The 19,943-nt window shown below is 58.1% G+C and overlaps 2 protein-coding genes across 4 annotated transcripts; both read left to right on the top strand.

Moving 5' to 3' along the window:
- Positions 1-3,425: 3,425 nt before the first annotated feature.
- Npw (neuropeptide W) lies at positions 3,426-5,026 on the top strand. The gene is made up of 3 exons (XM_047532963.1): positions 3,426-3,429; positions 4,039-4,624; positions 4,844-5,026. The coding sequence occupies exons 1-3, from the start codon at positions 3,426-3,428 to the stop codon at positions 4,974-4,976; spliced, it is 723 nt and encodes a 240-aa protein (XP_047388919.1). The 3' UTR covers positions 4,977-5,026.
- Positions 5,027-10,159: 5,133 nt separating this feature from the next.
- Nherf2 (NHERF family PDZ scaffold protein 2) lies at positions 10,160-19,761 on the top strand. Of its 3 annotated transcripts, XM_047534137.1 has the most exons (7): positions 10,164-10,538; positions 12,968-13,168; positions 18,014-18,193; positions 18,419-18,572; positions 18,648-18,691; positions 19,206-19,268; positions 19,486-19,761. In XM_047534137.1, the coding sequence occupies exons 1-7, from the start codon at positions 10,326-10,328 to the stop codon at positions 19,642-19,644; spliced, it is 1,014 nt and encodes a 337-aa protein (XP_047390093.1). In that variant the 5' UTR covers positions 10,164-10,325; the 3' UTR covers positions 19,645-19,761. The 3 variants fall into 3 exon arrangements, with proteins under 3 accessions (XP_047390095.1, XP_047390093.1, XP_047390096.1); XM_047534139.1 differs by lacking the exon at positions 19,206-19,268 and having other exon boundaries at positions 10,160-10,538; XM_047534140.1 differs by lacking the exons at positions 10,164-10,538; positions 12,968-13,168 and adding an exon at positions 15,546-15,726.
- The last annotated feature ends 182 nt before the right edge of the window (positions 19,762-19,943 follow it).

Here is a 19,943-nt window from a genome sequence, read left to right as displayed (position 1 = left end):
CTGGTGACCTGGGTTGGCTCACTGAAGCCAATTACTTCCTTATTTGCAAAATGGGTCACCATACCAATTAAGCCCGGTGGAGTGGCTGCATGCAGATGCCATCTCGCCTTCACAAAACCCCACTAAAAGGACAGTGATGCAATCTAAAAAGCTATTACTCCACTAGCATAGAGAACTGGAGTGGGGAACAACTAGTGAAGGATACAAAACATTTTTGGAATGACAAAAGATGAAGGAAAGTGACTCATTTTACAGAGCATCCTAACACCCTCTGAGGGTCCTTAATGAGAAGTTTCACTCAGAACCATGGAGGTGGGCTGAAGTGGGTGACTGCAAGCAGGAGTGTGTGGAAGTCCATGCCTTAAACTGGGCTCCTGAGCCCTCCTCCTAGCCTGGTCCCTGTATCTACCTACCCTCAGCAGAAGAAGGTTAAGATTAGGGGAGGGTTTTCTGCTGGAGAAATGGACCAGCTCCACCCCATTAGGAAAGCTGCCTGCTACCCATCTACTGGACAGCAAAACCCACCATTCTGCAAGTTCTGCCCTGACAAAAAGAACTTTCATTCTGCATTGTAGAGTCATCTCAAATGCAGAAAGGAGTCAGGGTTCTACTGACTCATAAGGAAAGCAGAGTGCAGAGTGGAAGACAGATACCAAAACAGACAGACCTAAAGAGACAAAATAGAGAGACCTAAAGTGCTCAAAAGAGAGAGAGTGTGTGTGTACTAAGGATTGAAGTCCAGGTGTGCTTTACCACTGAGCTACATCCCCAGGGGCGCGCTTAACCACTGAGCCACGTCCCCAGCCCTTTTATATATTTTATTAGAGACAGGGTCTCCCTAAGTTTCTGAGGCTGGGTTTGAACTTGTAATCTTCCTGCCTCAGCCTCCCAAGTCTCTGGAATGACAGGTGTGCACCACTGCGCTGGGCCCCAGCCCTTTTTATTTTGGCACAGGGTCTTACTATGTTGCTGAGCACCTCACCAAGTTGATGAGGCTTGCCTCAAACTTGCGACCCTCCTGCCTCAGCTTCATGAGTTGCTGGGGCTACAGGCACTGGGCTACCGGCTTTGTGCCAACATGCCCAGCAGAAAGAACTATAGTTCCCCTATAGTTCAGTGGTAGAGCACTTGCCTAACATACACAAGATGCTGGATTCCATCCCCAGCATTAAAAAAATAAAATGATAAAAAATATGCTGGGCATGGTGGCCCAGGCCTATAATCCCAGTGATTCAGGAGGGTGAGGCAGGAGGATCTCGAGTTCAAAGCCAGCTTCAGAAACTTAGCAAGATCCTGTCTCAAAAATATTAAAAGTGCTGGGGATGTATCTCAGTGGTAAAGTGCCTCTGTGTTCAATACCCAGTATCAAAATAGAAAGAAAGGTGACAAGACAGAGATTCGCTTATGCATTCGCATCCTCACTGCAAAGCTCTTGTTCAGGGCCAGGTACTGTGCAGAATCCCAGCCACTACCCCTTGGTTTCCTTTCTTTCCCCTCCCCCACAATGCCTTTTTAAAATTTTTTTTAGTTGTTGATGGACCTTTATTTTATTTACTTACTTATATGTGGTGCTGAGTATTGAACTCAGTGCCTTGCACATGCCAGGCAAGCACTCTACCACTGAGCCACAACCCCAGCCCAACCTCTTGGTTTCTAAGAAGGACTGTTGTGTGAAAGAAAAAAAGAGGGTAACCCCAGGGGAAGGCTGGCTTCCATGGGCTACTCGACCCACTGACCCCTCCTTTATTGGAGATTTGACTCCAAACCCCTGGCGGGGGAGGGGGGGGCACAAGCCTTTGTCACCAGGCCCCCTGGACTTTGGAGGTAGAACAAGGCACAGAGCCCCTCCTCCCCTGCACTCCGAACTAGGAGTGTGATCTTGTGCTCTGCTTCCTACCCAGCCCTGGGCTCCCTCCATCTGCCTTTGCTGATGGCAGCTGACAGGCACCCGCTCCTGTGTCCATGTGGTCTTTATACTTTCCCTCCACCCTGGTATTTTCACTCCCTGAGGCCACAGACATGACAGAGGAACCAGTTGCTGGCATTGAGCCTCAGAAAGCAGCAGCACACAGAGGCTGTCATGCTGAAACGTGTTTTTTTGCTTTGTACAACACTAGTTTTGAGATTTATCCACATTTCTTTAATTTTTTTAACTAGTAGACCCAGCAGAAACCACATTGTTTTCATATTGATTCCCGATCCCCGGGCCACCTCCAGGGGGCGCCCTAGATCCTGCCCAGCCTGACTGCAATTCCCCGCGGTCCCAGAGCTGCAGTAAGCGCCGGCGTCGTGCCATGCTGCCCGCCCACCGCACGCTTCAAGAGCCTCTCCAGGCTGAGGGGCCACCTGGGAGCGTGGCGGGGCAGCGGGGGCTGCAGTCCGCCTGGTCCCCGCGGTCCTCCAGCAGCAGCATCCAGGCACGCAGCCTGCTCCCCAGCATCCTTTAGTGGAGCCATCGAAGTGTTTTTCCCTGACAGGTTGGGGGTTGGTCAACCTTTGCAACAGCAGCAGTGGATCCTAACCACAAACGACTACTGGGTTCCAGGCATGGTGCCAAGACCCACAACTGGATCATCAGTGCAACAAGATGAGAAGGTGGCCACTATTACTATCCCCAGTTTCAAAGAAGGAAACAGGCAGGAAAGGTTGTGGCACATACCCTGTCCCCCCATCACCATCACCATCAAACCTGGGACAGCTTCCAACCTAACTAACCAGGCTCCAATGCCAGGGTTTTAGTGGTTCTGGGTGGCCTTTGAGGACAGGGTTGCTGGTTGGGATTGCCAGGACCACCCCTAGCTGGGGGCCACTGGCTCCTGCGGCCTCAGGAGTGGGTGCCTTCCTCTGTCCCACTCAGTTGATTTCTCACTGGTAAAATGGAATTTATAGTAATCACTCCTCACTGCATTGACTTTTGGCTTGTTTTTTTTTTTTTTTTTTTTTTTTTTTGTAGTTCTGGGGATTGAAGCCAGGGCCTTACACATGCTAAGCCAGTGCTCTACTGCTGAGCTACATCCCCAGCCCACTCAGGACAATGTTTGAAGGTCAAAATACATTCTTTGATGATCTCAAACAAGATGTCTGGGACCTAGGGGGGGATGCTCCCGAATTGCCTGGTTGCTGGAGAGGAAAAGTTCCAGTATTTTGAGGGCTGATTCACCTGAACTGGGTGTCAGGAAAGACGACAACAGACAGTACTGTCTGGGACGGGAGGGTAAGACCTGCTCCGCAGGCCTAGACCAGGACCATTTCAGCAGAGTCCTGGAGGATGCACAGAAGCTAGCCAGGTAGAGACAGAAGGGAAGGGTGCTCTCCGTGCACAGAAAAGGCTAATCACAGATTGTTGGCTAAGACCAAAAAGCATTGAGATTGACTGGAGTGGTCTTGGTGGGAGGAGATCTGTGGCCAGAGAGGAGGCACTGAAGATGGGTAAGACCCTATCCTGCCCTGTTCTGGCAGAGGGTCCCAGGAGGGGCTGCCTATGTATTCTTAGGGAACCTAAGGATCTAAGGAATGCTTGATGTGGCCAAACATGGGGTCCCCAAACATCCATCCTGCTACAGAGAGGAAATGGGTTGAGGGAGACTTGAGAGCTATGTTAAGCAGGACAAGAACAGCTCTCAGGGAAGAGCCGCACAGAGAGGTCTTGAATGTCACAATTGCCCAGCCTCCTTCACTCTCCTGTTATCTATCCCATGAAACTCTGCCAACCTCTTCTTTGCTCTGCTAGTGCCCCACCTGCAGGAGCTCTGGCCTAGGGGGCATTCCTTTGTCCTTGACCCCCAACCTTGTGCCCAGAGGCCCATTGTCCCAGAGCCCCCTCCCCATCTGTTCCACTCCTGGGGAGGGGGGTGGAACAGAACTGGTGGGATAAGGCGGGCAGGGGGGAGTCCCCTGGAGCTTCAAGAGCAGTTCTAGTCAGAGGCCCACTCAGTGAGATGCTGGGAGCAGCCTGGACTCCCTCTTCTCCTCCCCCGCCTCCTGCCTTTGGGGATCCCAGCAGGTACCTCGGGGGCGGGCCCAGGCGGGGCCACTGAGCGGTTATAGTCGCACCCGCACTGGACCAACTACTCGCCTCCAGCCTCCTGCGCTCCTGCTCTCCAGGCCACAATTCCGTCTTGCATACAGACCCAGACTTGAGTGTTGCGGGCCCGCCCTTTTGGGCGGCGGTCAACCTGACCACCCTGGCGTGGTGCCCGGGGGTGCGGGGCCGGGGGCCGGGGGCTCCTGTGATCCGGCCGCTACTCGCGTTGCTGCTGCTCCTGCTCCTGCTCCCGCTGCCCGCCGGAGCCTGGTACAAGCACGTGGCGAGTCCTCGCTACCACACCGTGGGCCGCGCCGCGGGCCTGCTTATGGGGCTGCGCCGCTCGCCTTACGTGTGGCGCCGCGAGCTAGCACCGGCTGCCGGGACCCTCACCTGGGAATCCCTCGCCCCGGCGCCCGCCGCCGGTAACGCTCTCCTCCTGCTTCCCTCGCGGGTGCGGGAGATGTGGAGGGCGCGACGCAGGAGTTCCGGGGCAGGGCTCCCGGTCCGTGCGTCTCAGAGCCAGCGCAACCCAGAACCCGTGCCCGGAGCGGGGCCACGTCTGGACCTCCCGCCCTGGGTGGCTGAGGAGTCGGCCAGGTAAGTGCAGGGAGGGAGGAGGCCCGGACAGCAGACAGCAAGGGGCGCTTCGGAGGTCTGGGTCCGGACGCCTCTCTGGGTATCCAAGTGACCACCCAGCGGTTCTATCCCCACTGCGCTCCAAGAAAGGCTTTCGAAAGCATTCTCTACCCTTTGCAACCTCGGAGGCAGAGGAGGGTTCTTGGCCCACTTCTCAGAGACCTGCTCTGTTCTTTCTAGAGACTTCGGAGAGATGTCTCTGGCCCAACCCTGGTCGCTGCAGAAAATCGCCTTCGCTGGCCCCCGCCTGGTCCAGGACCACCCTGAGAGTACTCCCGACCAGCGGCGCCCCGTGCCTAACCCACTAATGTAGTCACTGCTGCTTCCAAAGCTCGCAGCACGCAGCAGCTCCGGTCAGGTCAATAAAACCAACCTGATATCTGCACCCCCGCTTGTGACCCCTTCCTCCTGGCTGTGTACTTTTCGTCTAGCTTCAGGGCACACATCGTGGTGCCCACGCCCAGGCAAATGTCAAGAGCCCTCTCCAGGACCAGGGAAAGCCCCTCCCCCACCAGCTGCAGCAATCTATGTCCTTGGGGAGAGAGGAAATGGGGGAAAGCAAGGTGGAGACTTTGCTGGGGCCTGGGTTCCCTCCTCCCAGAGTGTTCCCCTCCTGTTCAAGGGTGGGATTATGAGACCAGACCCTACTGACCCCATGGCTTCCTGTGGGGGAAGGAGTGAAGCAGCCACTTGCCTGCCTCGCCCCATCCCCGAGGTGTAAGGGTGGGTGAACCTGCTCAGCAGAAGCCCCACCAGATGCCCTTCTCTCGACCCTCTGGCCAGGCTGAAGAGAATGCACTGTGGGGTCTGCATCCAGCCCAGGCGGCATGCCCAAATTTTGCCCATCTCCCCACATTACTTTTAAGCCTGGATCTCCTAAAACTCCTTTCCTCCCTTCAGCCAAAGGCTTCCAGAGGGTTAGTAGGAACGTCCATGATTTCCTCCTAGGGAGGAAAGACCCCACCTGAGCCCTCCAGGCTTCTTCAAGGACCTCTCTGCTTTTACCACCCTCTGCATTTCCAGTCATGGCTCCAACTCCTTTCCGGCCTCCTGCCTCCTCTTCAACATGCTTTAGTCTGACCCCTGCCTTCCACCTCAGAATGCCTTGTCCATTATGCCTGATGCCATCTGCCCTTAGAGCATGCCTTTGGCCATGTTGTAGGGTGACCTCGGGGACCACCCACCAAAGACCGAGGACAGGTGGTTCCGGCCTGGCACCCTGCTCCAGCAGTTCCTTCTGACCTCCTGGGTATGTCCTTCTCCCTAAATGGGTCCCCAAAATGGGTGTTCCTTTTTATTCCATTCTCCAATTCTTATTTATTTATCCCCACTAAATTTATTCATCTCCATTTCACCCAGATGGCAGAGTGAGGAGTAGCTGGTGGGTCTCCCACTTGGCAGGTTCACCTTCCACGGTTGTGTCAGGGATGGAGTGGGCAAGGAGGTCTGCCTTGCTTCTCCCCCCACAGGAATCCATGGGTTGGTCATCAGACCTTGGAATCTGGTCTGATGACCCCCTTGAACAGTAGGGGAACCCCTTGAAGTGCTTTCCCAGATTCCATCCTGGGGGAAGGGAACATCATGGACCCCTGAGGTAGACTTACTCTCCTCCCTCCAAGCCCACTTCCCCACTCCTGGCCCTAGTCCTCACCAAACCTGATCTTCCAAAACATGGATGTACTGACCTTGTCATCCTAAAACACACGGAACCCCAAAGGCTCCCACTGCTCATGAGACAATATTCATGTTGACCCTATATCCAGGCGCTCCACTTCCCTACCTCCTGCTCCATCCTGCAGGAACCCTGGGCAGATTACAGAACAGCCCATAGCTCCAGTCCTGAAGGAGAACTCCAGGCCTGTGTTGGGGTTAAATACTCCTCAGGAGGCTGCTCCAACCCTGGGCCTCCCTTGCTCAGGACAAAGTACACAAATCCTATTTCCCTGGGTCTCAGCAATGTTCACCCAGTGTTTGCCAGTCCCTTCTGCCAAGTTGTCCACAAATATTTGGTCACAGTTTTGGGACATTTGGTGAAGTTGTCTAGAGGTATCTTGGGTCAGAAAGGTGGGTGTCAGGTGCAAGGTGTAGGCGCGGGCAGAGGCCAGGCTTCTCTGCCTTTCACTCCCCATGGCACGCACCCTTATGACCCTGCAGTAGCCAGTCCCGGGAGCACCGTCCTCCTAAACCCGAACCTGCAGAAAGACGACCCGGGGCAGCCTCCCGGACGACGCCATCCCACCTGCTCCCGCGAGGTGGCGCTGCGCGGTTGCTGTTGCGGACCACAGCCACCCACCCGAAGCTAGGGGGAGGGGTTGGGGTCGTGGTGGGCGGTGCAGGGCCGCCTCCCCTTCGTAGCTGCGGCTTTCCTGCCCTTCCTTTCAGTCCCTCCTCCCTCTTCGGTCCTTGCGGTGTCTGCCTCCTCTCTCCCTCTCGCGTCTGGGTGTCTGTTTTTCTCCTTCCTTCCGTTGAGCTGGTCCCGCCTGCTGCACTTTCAGGATCCAAATAGAGGCGTGATGTGGTCTGAGGGAGGATGCCCTAAGCGAGGCCTGGTGATGTTCACGGGGCCATTAGTGCACATTAGGGGGCAGCGCCCGCTCGGGAGCCTCTGGGCCATTACCCGGCGTCAGACTAATGGCTCCACCACCCAAAGAGGGTCTCCAGGCCTCTGCGCACCGCCATACCCTGGAACCCCTGCCCACATCCAGCCTCCACCTCCAGCATGTGGGAGGAGGTGGACTTGCCAGAGGAAAGCAGTTTCAATGTTCAGAGGAGGTTCCCTTGCCCAGTGGAAGTGCAGGGATAGCCCCCACCCCAGAAGACCCTCCCTGATAGTTAATGCTCTGGAGAGGAGGGCTGACCTACCAGCTCCCTCTCTGTCATGGGAACCCTCCTGAGTAGCAGGTAGGATGGAGCCAGGGATCTCCCAGGCCCCTAACCGACCCTGTGTGTGTTTTTTTTTTCAGTACGTGGAATTGAACCCAAGGACCCCTTTACTACTGAACTACATCCCCAGCCCCCACCCCTTTTAATTTTTTTCTTTTTTAATTTTTTGAAACAGGGTCTTCTTAAGTTGCCCAGGTTGGCATTGAACTTGATGTCCTCCTGCTTCAGTCTCCCAAGTTGCTGGGAGATGTGACCCACTGCCCAGCTTGTGTCTTGACCTCCATCCTGCTTGCTGCTAGCCTAGGAGCCAGGTTACCCCACTCCTTGAAGAACTAGCAAAATAAAGTTCCTATAGTTCAATCCTAAGGCCTCACCACCCACCTCCCCTATCCCATCTTCTGAGACCTTAGCCTCTTTCCCATTCCCACCTGCAGGCCTTAACTGTGCCTTTCCATCTGCTCCTCACTCTTGCCTCTCACCTCCATCACAGTGCCCTGCTGGCTTGAGTTCTGCCTGGGGGCGGAGGCCTGGGAGGGTTCACTATGGGTCGCCCTTCCCTACCTCTGCTGTTCCAGGATGTTCACACTATTCCTCTCACTCATTCCTGCCACCCCTTGAAATGGTCAACTCCGGTCTCAGGCTGCCTTTCTTTGTTCTGTCCCTGCTCTGCTGGGCACCTCTTCCTTCATTACCCTACCCTTCCTTGCCTTTGTTTCCTTGTTATAGTTATGTTCCTGGGTGCTTCTCAGCTCCCTTTTTGCTTTGGGAACTCCTTTGCAACTCTGATTGCAGTGTCCTGTGACTCATTCTTGGTTTTTGTCCCCCATCCCCATCTTCAGTCACAGGCTGGAGGATTCAGCTGAATCCTGGGCTGCAGAAGGCCAGTGAGGTCAGTGAGGGCCCAAGGCTGATATGGAGTCTGCCTACTGAGGATGGAAGAGGTCTCCAAATCCCCTGACTTAGGGGACCCAGGGCCCCTCCCTACTTCTCAACCCTGTGGCCTGGAGGTCTTCTGTCCCACTGCTTCTTTTCACTCTAGCGTGGCCACAAAGCTAAAGCCTGCCAAGCTACAGCTCATCAGATCTGGCACAGTCCTGGCTGCTGTGGGATGCCCCCCAGTTCCCATGCAGGTGTGGTGTGTGCCCATATTCATCCTCATGGTCTCCAAGGGCACCAGTATGGGTCCAGGGAAGACGGTCCCAGGTCAGGCAGCCAATCTCTGTACAGGGAGACAGATAGATGGAGGTGGCCAGCCAGGCTGGAGCCTATGGCAGTATCAGCCAGGAACTGCAGAGCGGGGTGAGGGTAGGGAGCTGCTGTTCAGCCTCACCTCAGCCTAAGTGGCTTTTAGGGGGTAGTTGCTGGGGTGTGGGCACCCAAGGGGCCACAGCCCAGATGCTGCTCAGAGGCAGGCCCTGTGCTTAGGTGGGGGCCAGGGAGCACAGCCAAGGGCCCTGGAGAAGGAGAGGCAAGGACTAAGCTAAGCTTGCTTCTCCTACCCACATGGGGAATTGTCTGGGCTGGCTAAGCCTGACACCTGGGAACCAGGTATGTGAGGGGCTGTGGGCTGGGGAGGGTCAGGCTGTGGATGAGCCTGGAACTTAGCTGCCTTCTTCTGCCAAAGATGCTCCTGGGTGAAGTATGTCTCAAAGCCACGGGGCCCAAGTGGAGCTGGGGAACCTTGTATGGGTCTCTTCCTTCATCAGACCTCAGTTTTCTGATCTGTAAAATGACCTGGGTCATCTAGGGTTGTTCAGGTAAACTGTACTCTGAGAAGCATGAGGAAGCATAAGAGTGTCTTCATGCAATTATTACTCTCCTGTCCAGGGAAGGTGGAGGGCTGGGGCAAGGGAGAGGAGACCTGCCTGCATTTGCTTAATGTAGGCATCTGACCAGAGCCCCAGAGTTCAGAGGCCAAAGTCTTCAGTGCAGCTCATGTCAGGTCAGCAGGAAGGCAGCAAAGACCCGCTCTGTCTCAGCAAAACTAATGTCCCCTAAGGCAGAGAATGTGTGTGTATATGTGTGTGTTTGGGAGGGCGTTTAACCTCCAGGCAGGGCAGAGAGCACAGACATGACCTGGGAAGGCCAAGCAGCCACCCAGTCACAGCCTCCAGTATCAGGGAAGGACTGCCACCCTGTTACTTTAACCCCCCTCTTTTTGCCTCAGAATACTATCATGGGATTCTGCTGGGCCAAAGCAGTCCTGGCAGAAGGAGGGACTCAGATGGGCGCTAGGCTCGGAAAGCAGGGAGGGAGCAGGCATTGGAGGGCCTCTGGGGTGGGGAGAGGGCTGCGGTCCAAGCTTTCTGGTCCCTTCCTGGGATCCCACGGCCTGGGGACTTTTTCTCTGAGCTGCTCCCCATCTCAGGAGCCTGCCTCAGTGCGGGTGCACACACGTGTCCAATAAAGGTCCCTGGAATAGAAGGCGAAGGTGCTGGCGGTGGGGAGGTGCTGCAGTGAGGCGAGACAGGAGGGGTCCGGGTGATTCCAGGGGTGCCCCGGGCCGACGGGGCGCAGAGGCAGGGACCCAGCCAGCGAGGCTTGGATCAGGGCGGGGGCGGGGAAGGGGCGGGCGCGGGGGCGGCGCCGCAGCCGGAGCTTGGCCAGGGCCCGGGCCGGAGCCGGAGCCGGAGCCGGAGCCGGAGCTCGAGGCGGCTGGAGCAGAGAGGAGCCGCTGAGACCGCCTCCGGGTCCCCAGCGCCGCCGCCCGCGCCTCCGCGCCCCCGCCCGCCTGCCTGCGCCGTGGCCAGCCGGGGCGGGCCGGGGGGCAGCGGGCGCCATGGCCGCGCCTGAGCCGCTGCGGCCGCGCTTGTGCCGCCTGGTGCGCGGCGAGCAGGGCTACGGCTTCCACCTGCACGGCGAGAAGGGCCGCCGCGGGCAGTTCATCCGGCGCGTGGAGCCGGGCTCCCCAGCGGAGGCGGCCGCGCTGCGCGCCGGGGACCGCCTGGTCGAGGTCAACGGCGTCAACGTGGAGGGCGAGACGCACCACCAGGTGGGTGCCCGCGCCCCGCCCCCGGCCCCCTCCTGGGGGGCGCGTCCCCGCAGCGCCGGCCGGGGTGCCAGCGACCCGACCCCCCGGCTCCACGCTGCCTTCTGGGGGTCGCCTGGGGTCTTCGAGTGGGTTCCCGTGGGGAGCGGGGGACGTGGCCTGGCGGGCCTCCTGGCTGGGAAGCTCAGTCCCGCACCCGCGGTGGAGGGGCATCCTGGCAGGGAGGGGCCCCACTGCGGCTGCTCAGGCTCTTCTCCCTCATTCCTTTGCTCCTTACGCTGGCTTTGGCTTCCTGTGCCATGTGTTGGGGGTTCAGGCACCTTGGGGTGACTGGGCATAAGTGCTCTTCTGTGAGTGGGTGTATGCAGGTCTCTGGGGCCATGCATGTGTATGGCACTTGTCTGCCAATGTATACTGGGCAGGAGTCACAGTGAAGGTACACCTGTGTGTCAACAGTGCTGGACTATGGCTGGGTGGACATGTCTGAACGCCGGATGTTTGTGTGCGTGCACACGCACGTCTGGCTGTGTCTTGGCCAGTGTCTGTAGTCCATGTCCTAGCGTGCATCCTGGCCAGATGTGGTGGGCTCAATGGTCTAGGCCCTGGTGATAGCACATGCCTTGGTTCCTTGGAGGCTGCTTTGCCCTGTGGGGTCACTGCTGCAGCCCCTGCCTCCTGCAGCGGGAGGAAGCCTAGGGAGCCAGGTTCTCCTCTGAAGGTTCTGGCCCTAGTGTCTTTATCTACCACCTCAGACCCTGACTGGGGTCCAGCCTCCCTCCACCCGTTTTGTTCTGGGTCCTCTGTGTCCCTCAGAGGGCCTGTCTATGTGGTGGGTCCTGGGGTTTGGAGATAACAGATTGGTCATCTTGGCTGAGACAGGAGCTGAACTCCTGTCTCACCCAGGGGCACTATCCATCTGCCAGCCTGCCTTCCATCCTCCCTTCCACCCAGAGCATCAAGTGGATATGGCTGTTTGCCAAAGAAGGGTGGAAGTCAGGACGAGGGGGCTGGTCCAGCAGGCAGGGGAGGGACTGGCAGAGCTGGCACCCTGCCTCTGTTTAGCTCTCACTGCCATCCTGGCCCCAAGTACACCTGCTCATCCAAGGTGTCTGGGTTGCTAGTCTCTAGAAACTTCACACACACAGAACCACACTGAACCCTCCCTACTACCTCAGGGTAGGAGGTATAGGCATGACCCACATTTTTTTTTTTTTTTTGGTACCAAGGATTAAACCAGGGATGCTTAACCACTGAGGCACACCCCAGTCCCCTCTTTTAAATTATTTTATTTGGAGACAGGGTCTCACTAAGTTGCTGAGGCTGCCTTTGAACTTGTGATCCTCCTGCCTCAGCCTCCTGAGTTGCTGGGAGGTAGGCGTGTGCTACCGTGTGTGGCTTGCAACCCCCGTTTTACAGATGAGGAGCCTGGTGTTCAGGGATGTGCGGAACCCATCCAGGTTGAATGTCAGAAAGCAGCCGATCACTGGGTTCCTCCTGCCTCTCTCTGGATCATGGGGACAGAGAAGGGATTTGGGGGACCTGGCAAAGATGGGCCTAGATCACACCTTCCTCAGTGAGCAGAGGTGGGAGCATTGTCTGTTTGCCCCCAGGCTGTGGAAAGGGGGTAGGGTTCCTACCCCTGTGCCAGTGGGTGCTCCCCTTTTTCCCATGGGTGCACACTGACACCCTGCATACTCCATGGCTACCTGTGTGTTCACCATAATTCACAGGCACCCACCTAGACACAGTTGTAAAAAAAAAATCTGTCCCAGAGATGCACCTGCCCGTCCCCCTCGTCTGCTGGGGCTGAAATCTTGTCAGGATGAGTGTAGGTACTTCAGCCAGAAACCCAGGTCTTCCCTTCTCCACAGGACCAGCAGAAATGGGTGCATGATCATGGTCTGGAGGAGAAGGGAGCCCTAGAAACAGGGCTGCATTCCACAGTTCACCGCCAAGAGACAGAAACAGGCCTAGGCACAACCACAATGGGACCAAGGGAGACACCTCCGTCCCCCAAACCCAGAGAAAGAGGCAGGTTTTGAAACAGATGTCTGCACGTGAGCACACACACACACCTACAAGACGAAAGCCTGCAGCTCAGCTGAGTGGTCTTTGTCACAGACTTACCCCTCTAGCTGCACCCTGCAGCTTCTTCATAGCTCCTCCTGGAGATGACCCTGGGCTGAGGGCGAAGTTCTGGGTGGACCCCAAGGCCCTTCGCCTGGGCCCTCATGACAGGAGTCCTGGGAGTAGAGGGAGGGAGCTGCTGGAACCTGGGGGTGGGGGGTGGAGCCTGCTAGCCTCTTGGTCCAGCCACCCACCCCTGGCATAACGGCCTATGAGCCAGGACCAGCCTGTGGTGCCACTGTCCATGTGCTGCCCAGATTGCTGTCCACTGACCCATTCCCGTCATCCCCCCACCCCCACCCCAGGTGGTGCAGAGGATCAAGGCTGTGGAAGGGCAGACCCGGCTGTTGGTGGTGGACAAGGAGACGGATGAGGAGCTCCGCCGGAGGCAGCTGACCTGCACTGAGGAGATGGCCCAGCAAGGCCTCCCACCGGCCCGTGACCCCTGGGAGCCAAAGCCTGACTGGACACGAGCAGGTAGCCTCAGCACCGAGGCTGGCCAGAAGGTAAGGTGGGCTCTGCCCACAGGACCACACTGGCTTCTCCCAGGCCACCATCTTGGGCTCTTGATGACAGCCCTTACTTTTGGTAATCTCCACAAGCCTGTTTTTTCTGCCTCTTGGGAACCCTTCTCTGCTCCAGTGCCCACCATCTGTGCCCTTGTGACTGCCCTCTAGGCCACTGGGGCTACTCTTTCTGCCCTCAGCCCAGTGACTGAGGGACCCTGGAAGCAATTGCTGGCACATTCCTGGATCCAGTGTGCCCAGCTCTCTGCTTGCTTGGGTCTGTCCCTGTCCTGCCAGAGTCCTTGTGTGCCGTGAAGGCCTGCAGGGTTGGCCTGCTCTGCTGGCTGTGCCGCAGTTGGAGGAACAGAGAACATGTCGAGCTAGGGGATCAGCCTGGGTGGGGCTGGGCTGTTTGCTGGGCCCTGAGCAGTGTTGTTCATCTGATGCTGAATCCTGGTGGGGTCTCACAGGAGGTTTCTAGGGTGGACCCTCTCCTCCCCTCCCCCAGATATAGCAGGGCACCTAGGAGCCCCAGTTGCTCTTCCCCTGTGCCCATACTGGGTAGCACCTTCCCCTCATCCCTAACCCTGTTCCAGGCTAGGAGATCTGGGAAAGAACAGGGGAGGGCCTGCTCCCCCTCCTAGGTAGCCACCTGGACAGCACCTTGAGGCCAGGAGGAGGGCCTGCAACTGTTTCGTTAGGCCTTTTAGAAGCCCTGACATTATTGTCCTTCATTCCCCCACCATTTTTTTTTTTTTTTTTTTTTTTTAAACAAGTCCCTTTAAGAAATTTAAGTCAGGAGTTCCCTGTGTCCCGCTTTAAGAACCACTGTTCTAGGGTTGGTGGGGTTATCAGGGATGCAGTTTCTGGGTGTGAAGGGGATCTTGACATCTGCCTTTTCCCTTTCCCAAATGTCACCCACTTGAGCTGGCGGTGCTTGTGAGCTGCACCCTGTGGGGCCTGGCTTGCGGTGGAGAGATGACATTCCTAGTGGAAAGACCAGCCTGGACAAAGGCCGGGGCCAGGGACCCATGGGATGCTTTTTGTTCTCTGGGACTCAAGGACAGGTGCTAGAGGCACTTGAGTCGACTTTGTCCTGGGACTGCCAAAGGTCAGCAGTCTTTCAGGAGAGTCCATGCTGATGGCTGGCTGGCACTACAGGGGGCAGCTTGGTCCCAGGCCTGCCTTTCTCCAGCTGAGGATGGGAGTCTCCCTCTTTCCCAGGCACCTTCTCCCTCCTCCCTCCAGAGGAAGCCCCCCCCACCCCTACCCCAGGCATTTGTCCATTGATTTAGACACAAATGGCTGAGTTCACCTTCCTGTGGAAAAATCCGCCCTTGGGCCTTATCTGGTGGCTGAGGCACCCTGTCCTTGGGTGGGACCTTCCCCCTTTTCGCTATTTCAGGCTCTGGGGGCTGCAGGAAACCCTAGGAGGGGGCTTCCTCTGAATATATTTTTAGAGGAACAGGTCCTTCTGTAGATGGGGAAGCCTGGGGAAGAGACTCCAGGAGGTCAGGGGAGCCCAAGGGACAGGGTCACCCCCTGGAAGGAAGAGTGGAGCCTCATGTGATCTCTGCAAGCCAGGCTTAGAGGCTGCCCACTTGGTTTGGGTGCAGGGAGCTTGGGAGGGCACTGTTAACCTGAAGGGTTGGTGGCAGAGGGACAGATCCGGGAGGTGTGCATCTGCTTTGTTGCAGGGTGGGGTCCCATCCTGGTGCCCCATGGGAGATGAGGGCTGCACGTACCCTTTCTGGGACTCAGTGTCCTCTGTCCTGGGCCAGGGCGGGGGAGAACACTAGTGTGGTCTGTCCCTCTGTTGGAGGGGTACAGGCATCATCAGTGGTGACTCAGCCCTGGGCCATACCGGGCCGGGGGTGGCTGCAGCTGCAGTGCAGCTGATCCTAGCAGTGACGACAGGGATGGCCCCAGATAGGGCAGCTAGCAGTGCCAGGGTCAGGGAGGCAGTGAGACCCTGGTCCTCCACTTCTTCATCCCCAGCCATGCCCCTACGTCCCTTTGGAGGACTTCAAGGATGGACCCTGAGTAAGAGTGACTGGGTCTTGCAGGTGGCTGCAAGGTGCAGGATGCAGTACCTGTAAGAGGGCTTCCGGGCTTCAGTCCTGCTACTGTCTCCCCTCCCATGAAGCAAAGCAGGACTGACCTGTTTCCCTCCCTTGCATCTGTCTCCCCAGCCCTGGGTCCTGGAGCAGGGCAGGGCCTCCTAGCGCTTCCTTCCTTCCTTTCTTGGGACGGAAATGCTGGCGGGTGGGGGAGCGCCGGGCTGGAGCCTTGGCAGGGGAGGGGGCTTGGTCACCACCCCATTCCCCAAAGTGACTCAACCCCCATGTCCCCACCCATCCCCTGGGAACCTGGGCCACAGCAGGAGGTAGATAAGTGGGGTGGCAGCCTGGGCTGGCCGAGAGCTCAGGCCACTCCAGGCCAGATGCCTGCTGCCTGCCACTCCTATCCCGCCTCTCATGGCCCGCTCCGGGAATGCCACACCACCTGCCCGGGCCCCAGGAGCCCCTCCACAGAACCCACCCTGGGAGCTTATGCAGGTCAGGTAGGGTAGGGGCAGGGTTGGGCTGTGAAGACCCCAGGGGATGCAAAGGGGACTTGGGGACCTTGTGTACATAGGCTGGATCCTCAGTTAACAATGGGGGCCTTTCTCTGCCAGGGCTGGTGAGTCATCATCTGGGGGGCACAGCCTGGCTCCTGGGGTAGCCCCATGTCAGCCTCTTTGTCTGGTCGCAGGTTTGGTGGGGGGACCAGGGCTCGTCCAGCTCTCGCCAGCAGGCTTAGAGCCTGTGGGAGCCAGAGGGCTGGCGGGAGGCGGCAGGAAGCCTGCAGGAGCCAGGGCAGGGAGGAATGTCAGCAATGCACCCCTCCCACTGCTCACGGCCCCCCACGCCTGCTTGCTCTGTAGCCACCCCCCCTACCCCGCAGGCTGCCAGCTGGGGCCCCGATTGCAGTTCTTCCACTTGAGGGTCTGGTGCCAAGACTGATGCCCCTTGAACCCTGCTTCTAATGAGAGGGATTTAGGTAATTGTTAGGAGGAACCGCTTGGCCTGTGCAGTGAGGCTGCTGCTCTGGAGTGAGGCAGGGGGATGACCAGAATGGCCCCATGAACACGGATGTGGCCTTATGGCCCTGGCTACCCGGCCAAATCCTGCTTCCTGTTTGGGGGCCTTGAGAGACCCCGCCCTGCAGGCAGGCCACTGCAGAGGCCGTGGGAAGAGACTGCAGGGACCAACACCATGGGCCCTGCATTTGTCTGTGTGAGGCTCTGTCCACGCAGCGGGTTTGTGTGAGCTTGGGTGTGACGGGCTCTGCATCCTGAGCCGTGTTCCCGTTCCACACACAGTGATGTCACACTTCCATGCTCTGCCCTTTCTGCTCCTTCCCTCCCTCCTTTGCAAACTGGTCTACTGGCTGCCCCAGGCTGTGCTCTGACAGAGTCCCTGAGGGGCATCTCTGTGGGGAAGCGGCAAGGTCCTGACCCATGGTTCCACACCTGTACCTTTGGATGTGTCTGGGAGAGAGGATGAGTCTGTGGCAGGGTCCAGGCGATTAAAGGAGACTTACACCCCTGAATTCAGTCCATGTTGCCTGGCTGAGTCCCTGGGGGACTGAGGAGCAGATGGTGGCCATACAGTGAGGATCCAGAGGGTGGGCAGGAGATCCAGACAAGGGGACTGGCCAGGCTTTGGGATCAGGGAAGGGATCCTGAGTGGGTATAGGCTGGGCAGGAAGAGGGTGTTCCAGAATGACGGGAAGGCAGCACCTTACACAGACACTTGCTCCCACAGCTGGGTAGCTGCCCAGACAGATGTTCCCAATCAGACTTGGGGTTCAGTGTGAGCTCTAAGGCCAGGTGACTGGAGTGGTCAGGGGGCAGGCTGGGCTGCAGTGGAACAAGTACCTAAGACTTAGAGACCTTCCCTGAGATCTGAGGGCCCCAGCCTGTTCCAGGGTCCCTAGGAGATATCACATGCTGAAAGGTGGAAGGTGAGGGAAAGACCCTGTAAGCATCCTCTAGCCACCACACTCTCACCTGAACAAGTCCTCAGAAACCTGAGCTGCTCCCCGCCCACCTGCCATGTGTAACTGAGCACCAGCTGCCGCTGGCCATTCGGTGCTACAGTCACTGCCCTGGCCCCTGGCCGGGTCTGGGTGGGGGGTCACTGGACTGGCCCCTCCCTGCACAGCCCCTGGCCCAGAGCCCTACTGCAGGATGCCAGAGGTAAAGTGAGGCAGGGCCCTGTGGCGGTGGTGGGGGTTCCCTGTGTGTGTCCTGAGCACTTCGTGTCATGGGCAGGGGGCAGGCCCGGGGCCTCACCCCGGCCGAGCCCCAGCCCCAGCCCTTCTTTCTGGGCCCTTGTTGCGGGGGCAGGGGATGGAATGTGAAAGCCAACACAGCACCAGTGCCACCACCGCAGCCAGCCTCTCAGCGCTTAGGAGAGGAGCCGGAGCTCCCAGGCCTGGGGGGGGGGGAGCCAGGCGAGCAGGAGCATGGCAGGCCTGTGGGCATGGCCATCCCATCCCATGGCCTCGTCCTCCAACCCCAGTCGGTATGCAGGGCCACCTCAAGTGATGAATTCTCCCAAGGACCCTGCAAAGCAGCTCTGCCTCAGATGTCAGTTTGGAAACTGAAGTTTTGCCCAAGATCTCTCACCTAGAGCTCAGTCTCAGGCAGCCTTACTGAGTTGTGTCACTGAGATCTGGGGCCTGCCACTGGGGCCCGATACTGAGTTCAGGACTGGGATAATGGGCAGGGACCCAGGGAGTTTGCTGGGGCTGAGAGGCTGGGGCCAGAGCCTGATCCTGCATCCTGTATGCCTACAGGATGTCAACGGGCCCCCCAGAGAGCTGCGCCCTCGGCTCTGCCACCTGAGAAAGGGACCCCAGGGCTATGGGTTTAATCTGCACAGTGACAAGTCCCGGCCTGGTCAGTACATCCGCTCTGTGGACCCAGGCTCACCTGCTGCCCACTCTGGTCTCCGTGCCCAGGACCGGCTCATTGAGGTACCCTGCCCGTGGCTTTAGTGTGTATCTGCATGTCCCTGTGTGTGTGTGTCCCTGCCTGGACCCCAAGTCCTTGCAGGAGTAGGGGAGACACTGGGAACCTGAGCTGGCACTCCTCTTGCTGGCTCAGCTGGTGGTGGCTTTGATGAATATTTGATGGCACACTTGGCTGGGTGTAGGGCTGGCAGGGCCCCTCAGGCCATGCTGACCCTGTCATGGTGGCAGGTGAACGGGCAGAATGTGGAGGGGCTGCGCCATGCTGAAGTTGTCGCCAGCATCAAGGCACGGGAGGACGAGGCCCGGCTGCTGGTGGTGGACCCTGAGACAGACGAGCACTTCAGGCGTCTGCGGGTCACGCCCACTGAGGAGCATGTGGAAGGTGGGCCTCCACCCTGGGGGTGCAGGGTGTGGTCAGTGTGGGGACCGGAAAGCCACTGACATGCTGTCCCCACAGGTCCACTGCCATCACCAGTCACCAACGGGACCAGCCCTGCCCAGGTGAGAGGGTGGGTTCAGGCAACCACAGCAGTATCTCTGGGTTCCCAGGCCTGATGGAGGCCCCTTTCCCAGAGATCTCTGCCCTGGAGCAGGTGTGGTTGTGAGACCCAAGTCTGGCTCAGGCGCTCAGCTTCAACACGCACTGTCTTGGGTCAGTGCCATGCCCCAGTCACACAGGAAGGCTGGTACCCATGGTCCAGGGCCACTCCCTCTGTGTTCCCTCTCCCTGGCACCATCTAGCTACTAGTCCCCGTCTCCTGGGAAGCTGGTCCTGGCTTCACCCCAGGTGATGCTTGTGGGGTTGATTCCCACACCATAGCTGCCCTTCCCAAGTAGTGGTGATCTGCCTGTTCACAGCTGAGTGCCCAGGTGGACCTCACAATGGTGGAGACTTGCTATTACTGCCAAAAGAGGAACAGATGCAGCTGTAGTGTGTGTGCAAGTGTGCACATGCATGCGTGTGGCTCCCGGGGGTGGGGGGTCCCCAAGGCCATGATTGCCCTTGGTTTCTCAGCTTAATGGTGGCTCAGTGTGCTCATCCCGAAGCGACCTGCCAGGCTCGGACAAGGACACTGAGGTAACTGTGTAGCTATGCTCTCACATGGGGTGCCAGAGCCTTGTGGGTGGGTGTCTGTGGAGATATCAGCCTGGGCAGTGGGGCCACCACTTCCAGGAAGGCCTGCTGAACCTGCTGCCCCACCCCACCAAGCATCCTCTGGCTTGAGCTCCCTGGGAAGACTGCCCAACTATGGCAACCGTCTAGGGCTCACTGTTGGCATCCTGCCCACTCCCAGGATGGCAGTGCCTGGAAGCGGGACCCCTTCCAAGAGAGCGGACTTCACCTGAGCCCTACAGCAGCTGAGGCCAAGGAGAAGGCTCGAGCCACACGTGTCAACAAGCGGGCACCACAAATGGACTGGAACCGGAAACGTGAGATCTTCAGCAACTTCTGAGCCCCCTTCCTGCCTGTTTGGCCCCTGGGCCTCCCTGCAAGGACTTCAGACCCATCCAGAGCTCCCCAAGCCTTAGCGGACTGGAGGGTAGTCTCACCACCCCCAGAAACCATCCTGTGCCCCAGTGAGCCCCTTCCTGCCCATTCCTTGCCAGGTGCTGGAACCTGCTACAGCAAAATGGGAGAAAGATACAGACAGTAAGAGAGAGAGGGCAGTGTGACCGTGGCTGAAGGACTTTGCTGTCCTGCCCCGGGCCTGCTGACTGGAAGGAATTTGTGTTTTTGCTTTTTTTTCCAAAA

The sequence above is a fragment of the Sciurus carolinensis genome, chromosome 18 (assembly GCF_902686445.1).
Source record: "Sciurus carolinensis chromosome 18, mSciCar1.2, whole genome shotgun sequence".
Classification (NCBI taxonomy): Eukaryota; Metazoa; Chordata; class Mammalia; order Rodentia; family Sciuridae; genus Sciurus; species Sciurus carolinensis.
This window is presented reverse-complemented; position numbering and strand designations above follow the sequence as displayed.

Coding starts and splice junctions, on each gene's coding strand:
- Npw (XM_047532963.1), top strand. Junction 4,625..4,843: donor GTGGCTGAGGAGTCGGCCAG/GTAAGTGCAGGG, acceptor TGTTCTTTCTAG/AGACTTCGGAGAGATGTCTC.
- Nherf2 (XM_047534137.1), top strand. CDS start 10,326: ATGGCCGCGCCTGAGCCGCTGCGGCCGCGCTTGTGCCGCCTGGTGCGC. Junction 10,539..12,967: donor AGGGCGAGACGCACCACCAG/GTGGGTGCCCGC, acceptor CCCCCACCCCAG/GTGGTGCAGAGGATCAAGGC. Junction 18,692..19,205: donor ACGGGACCAGCCCTGCCCAG/GTGAGAGGGTGG, acceptor TTGGTTTCTCAG/CTTAATGGTGGCTCAGTGTG.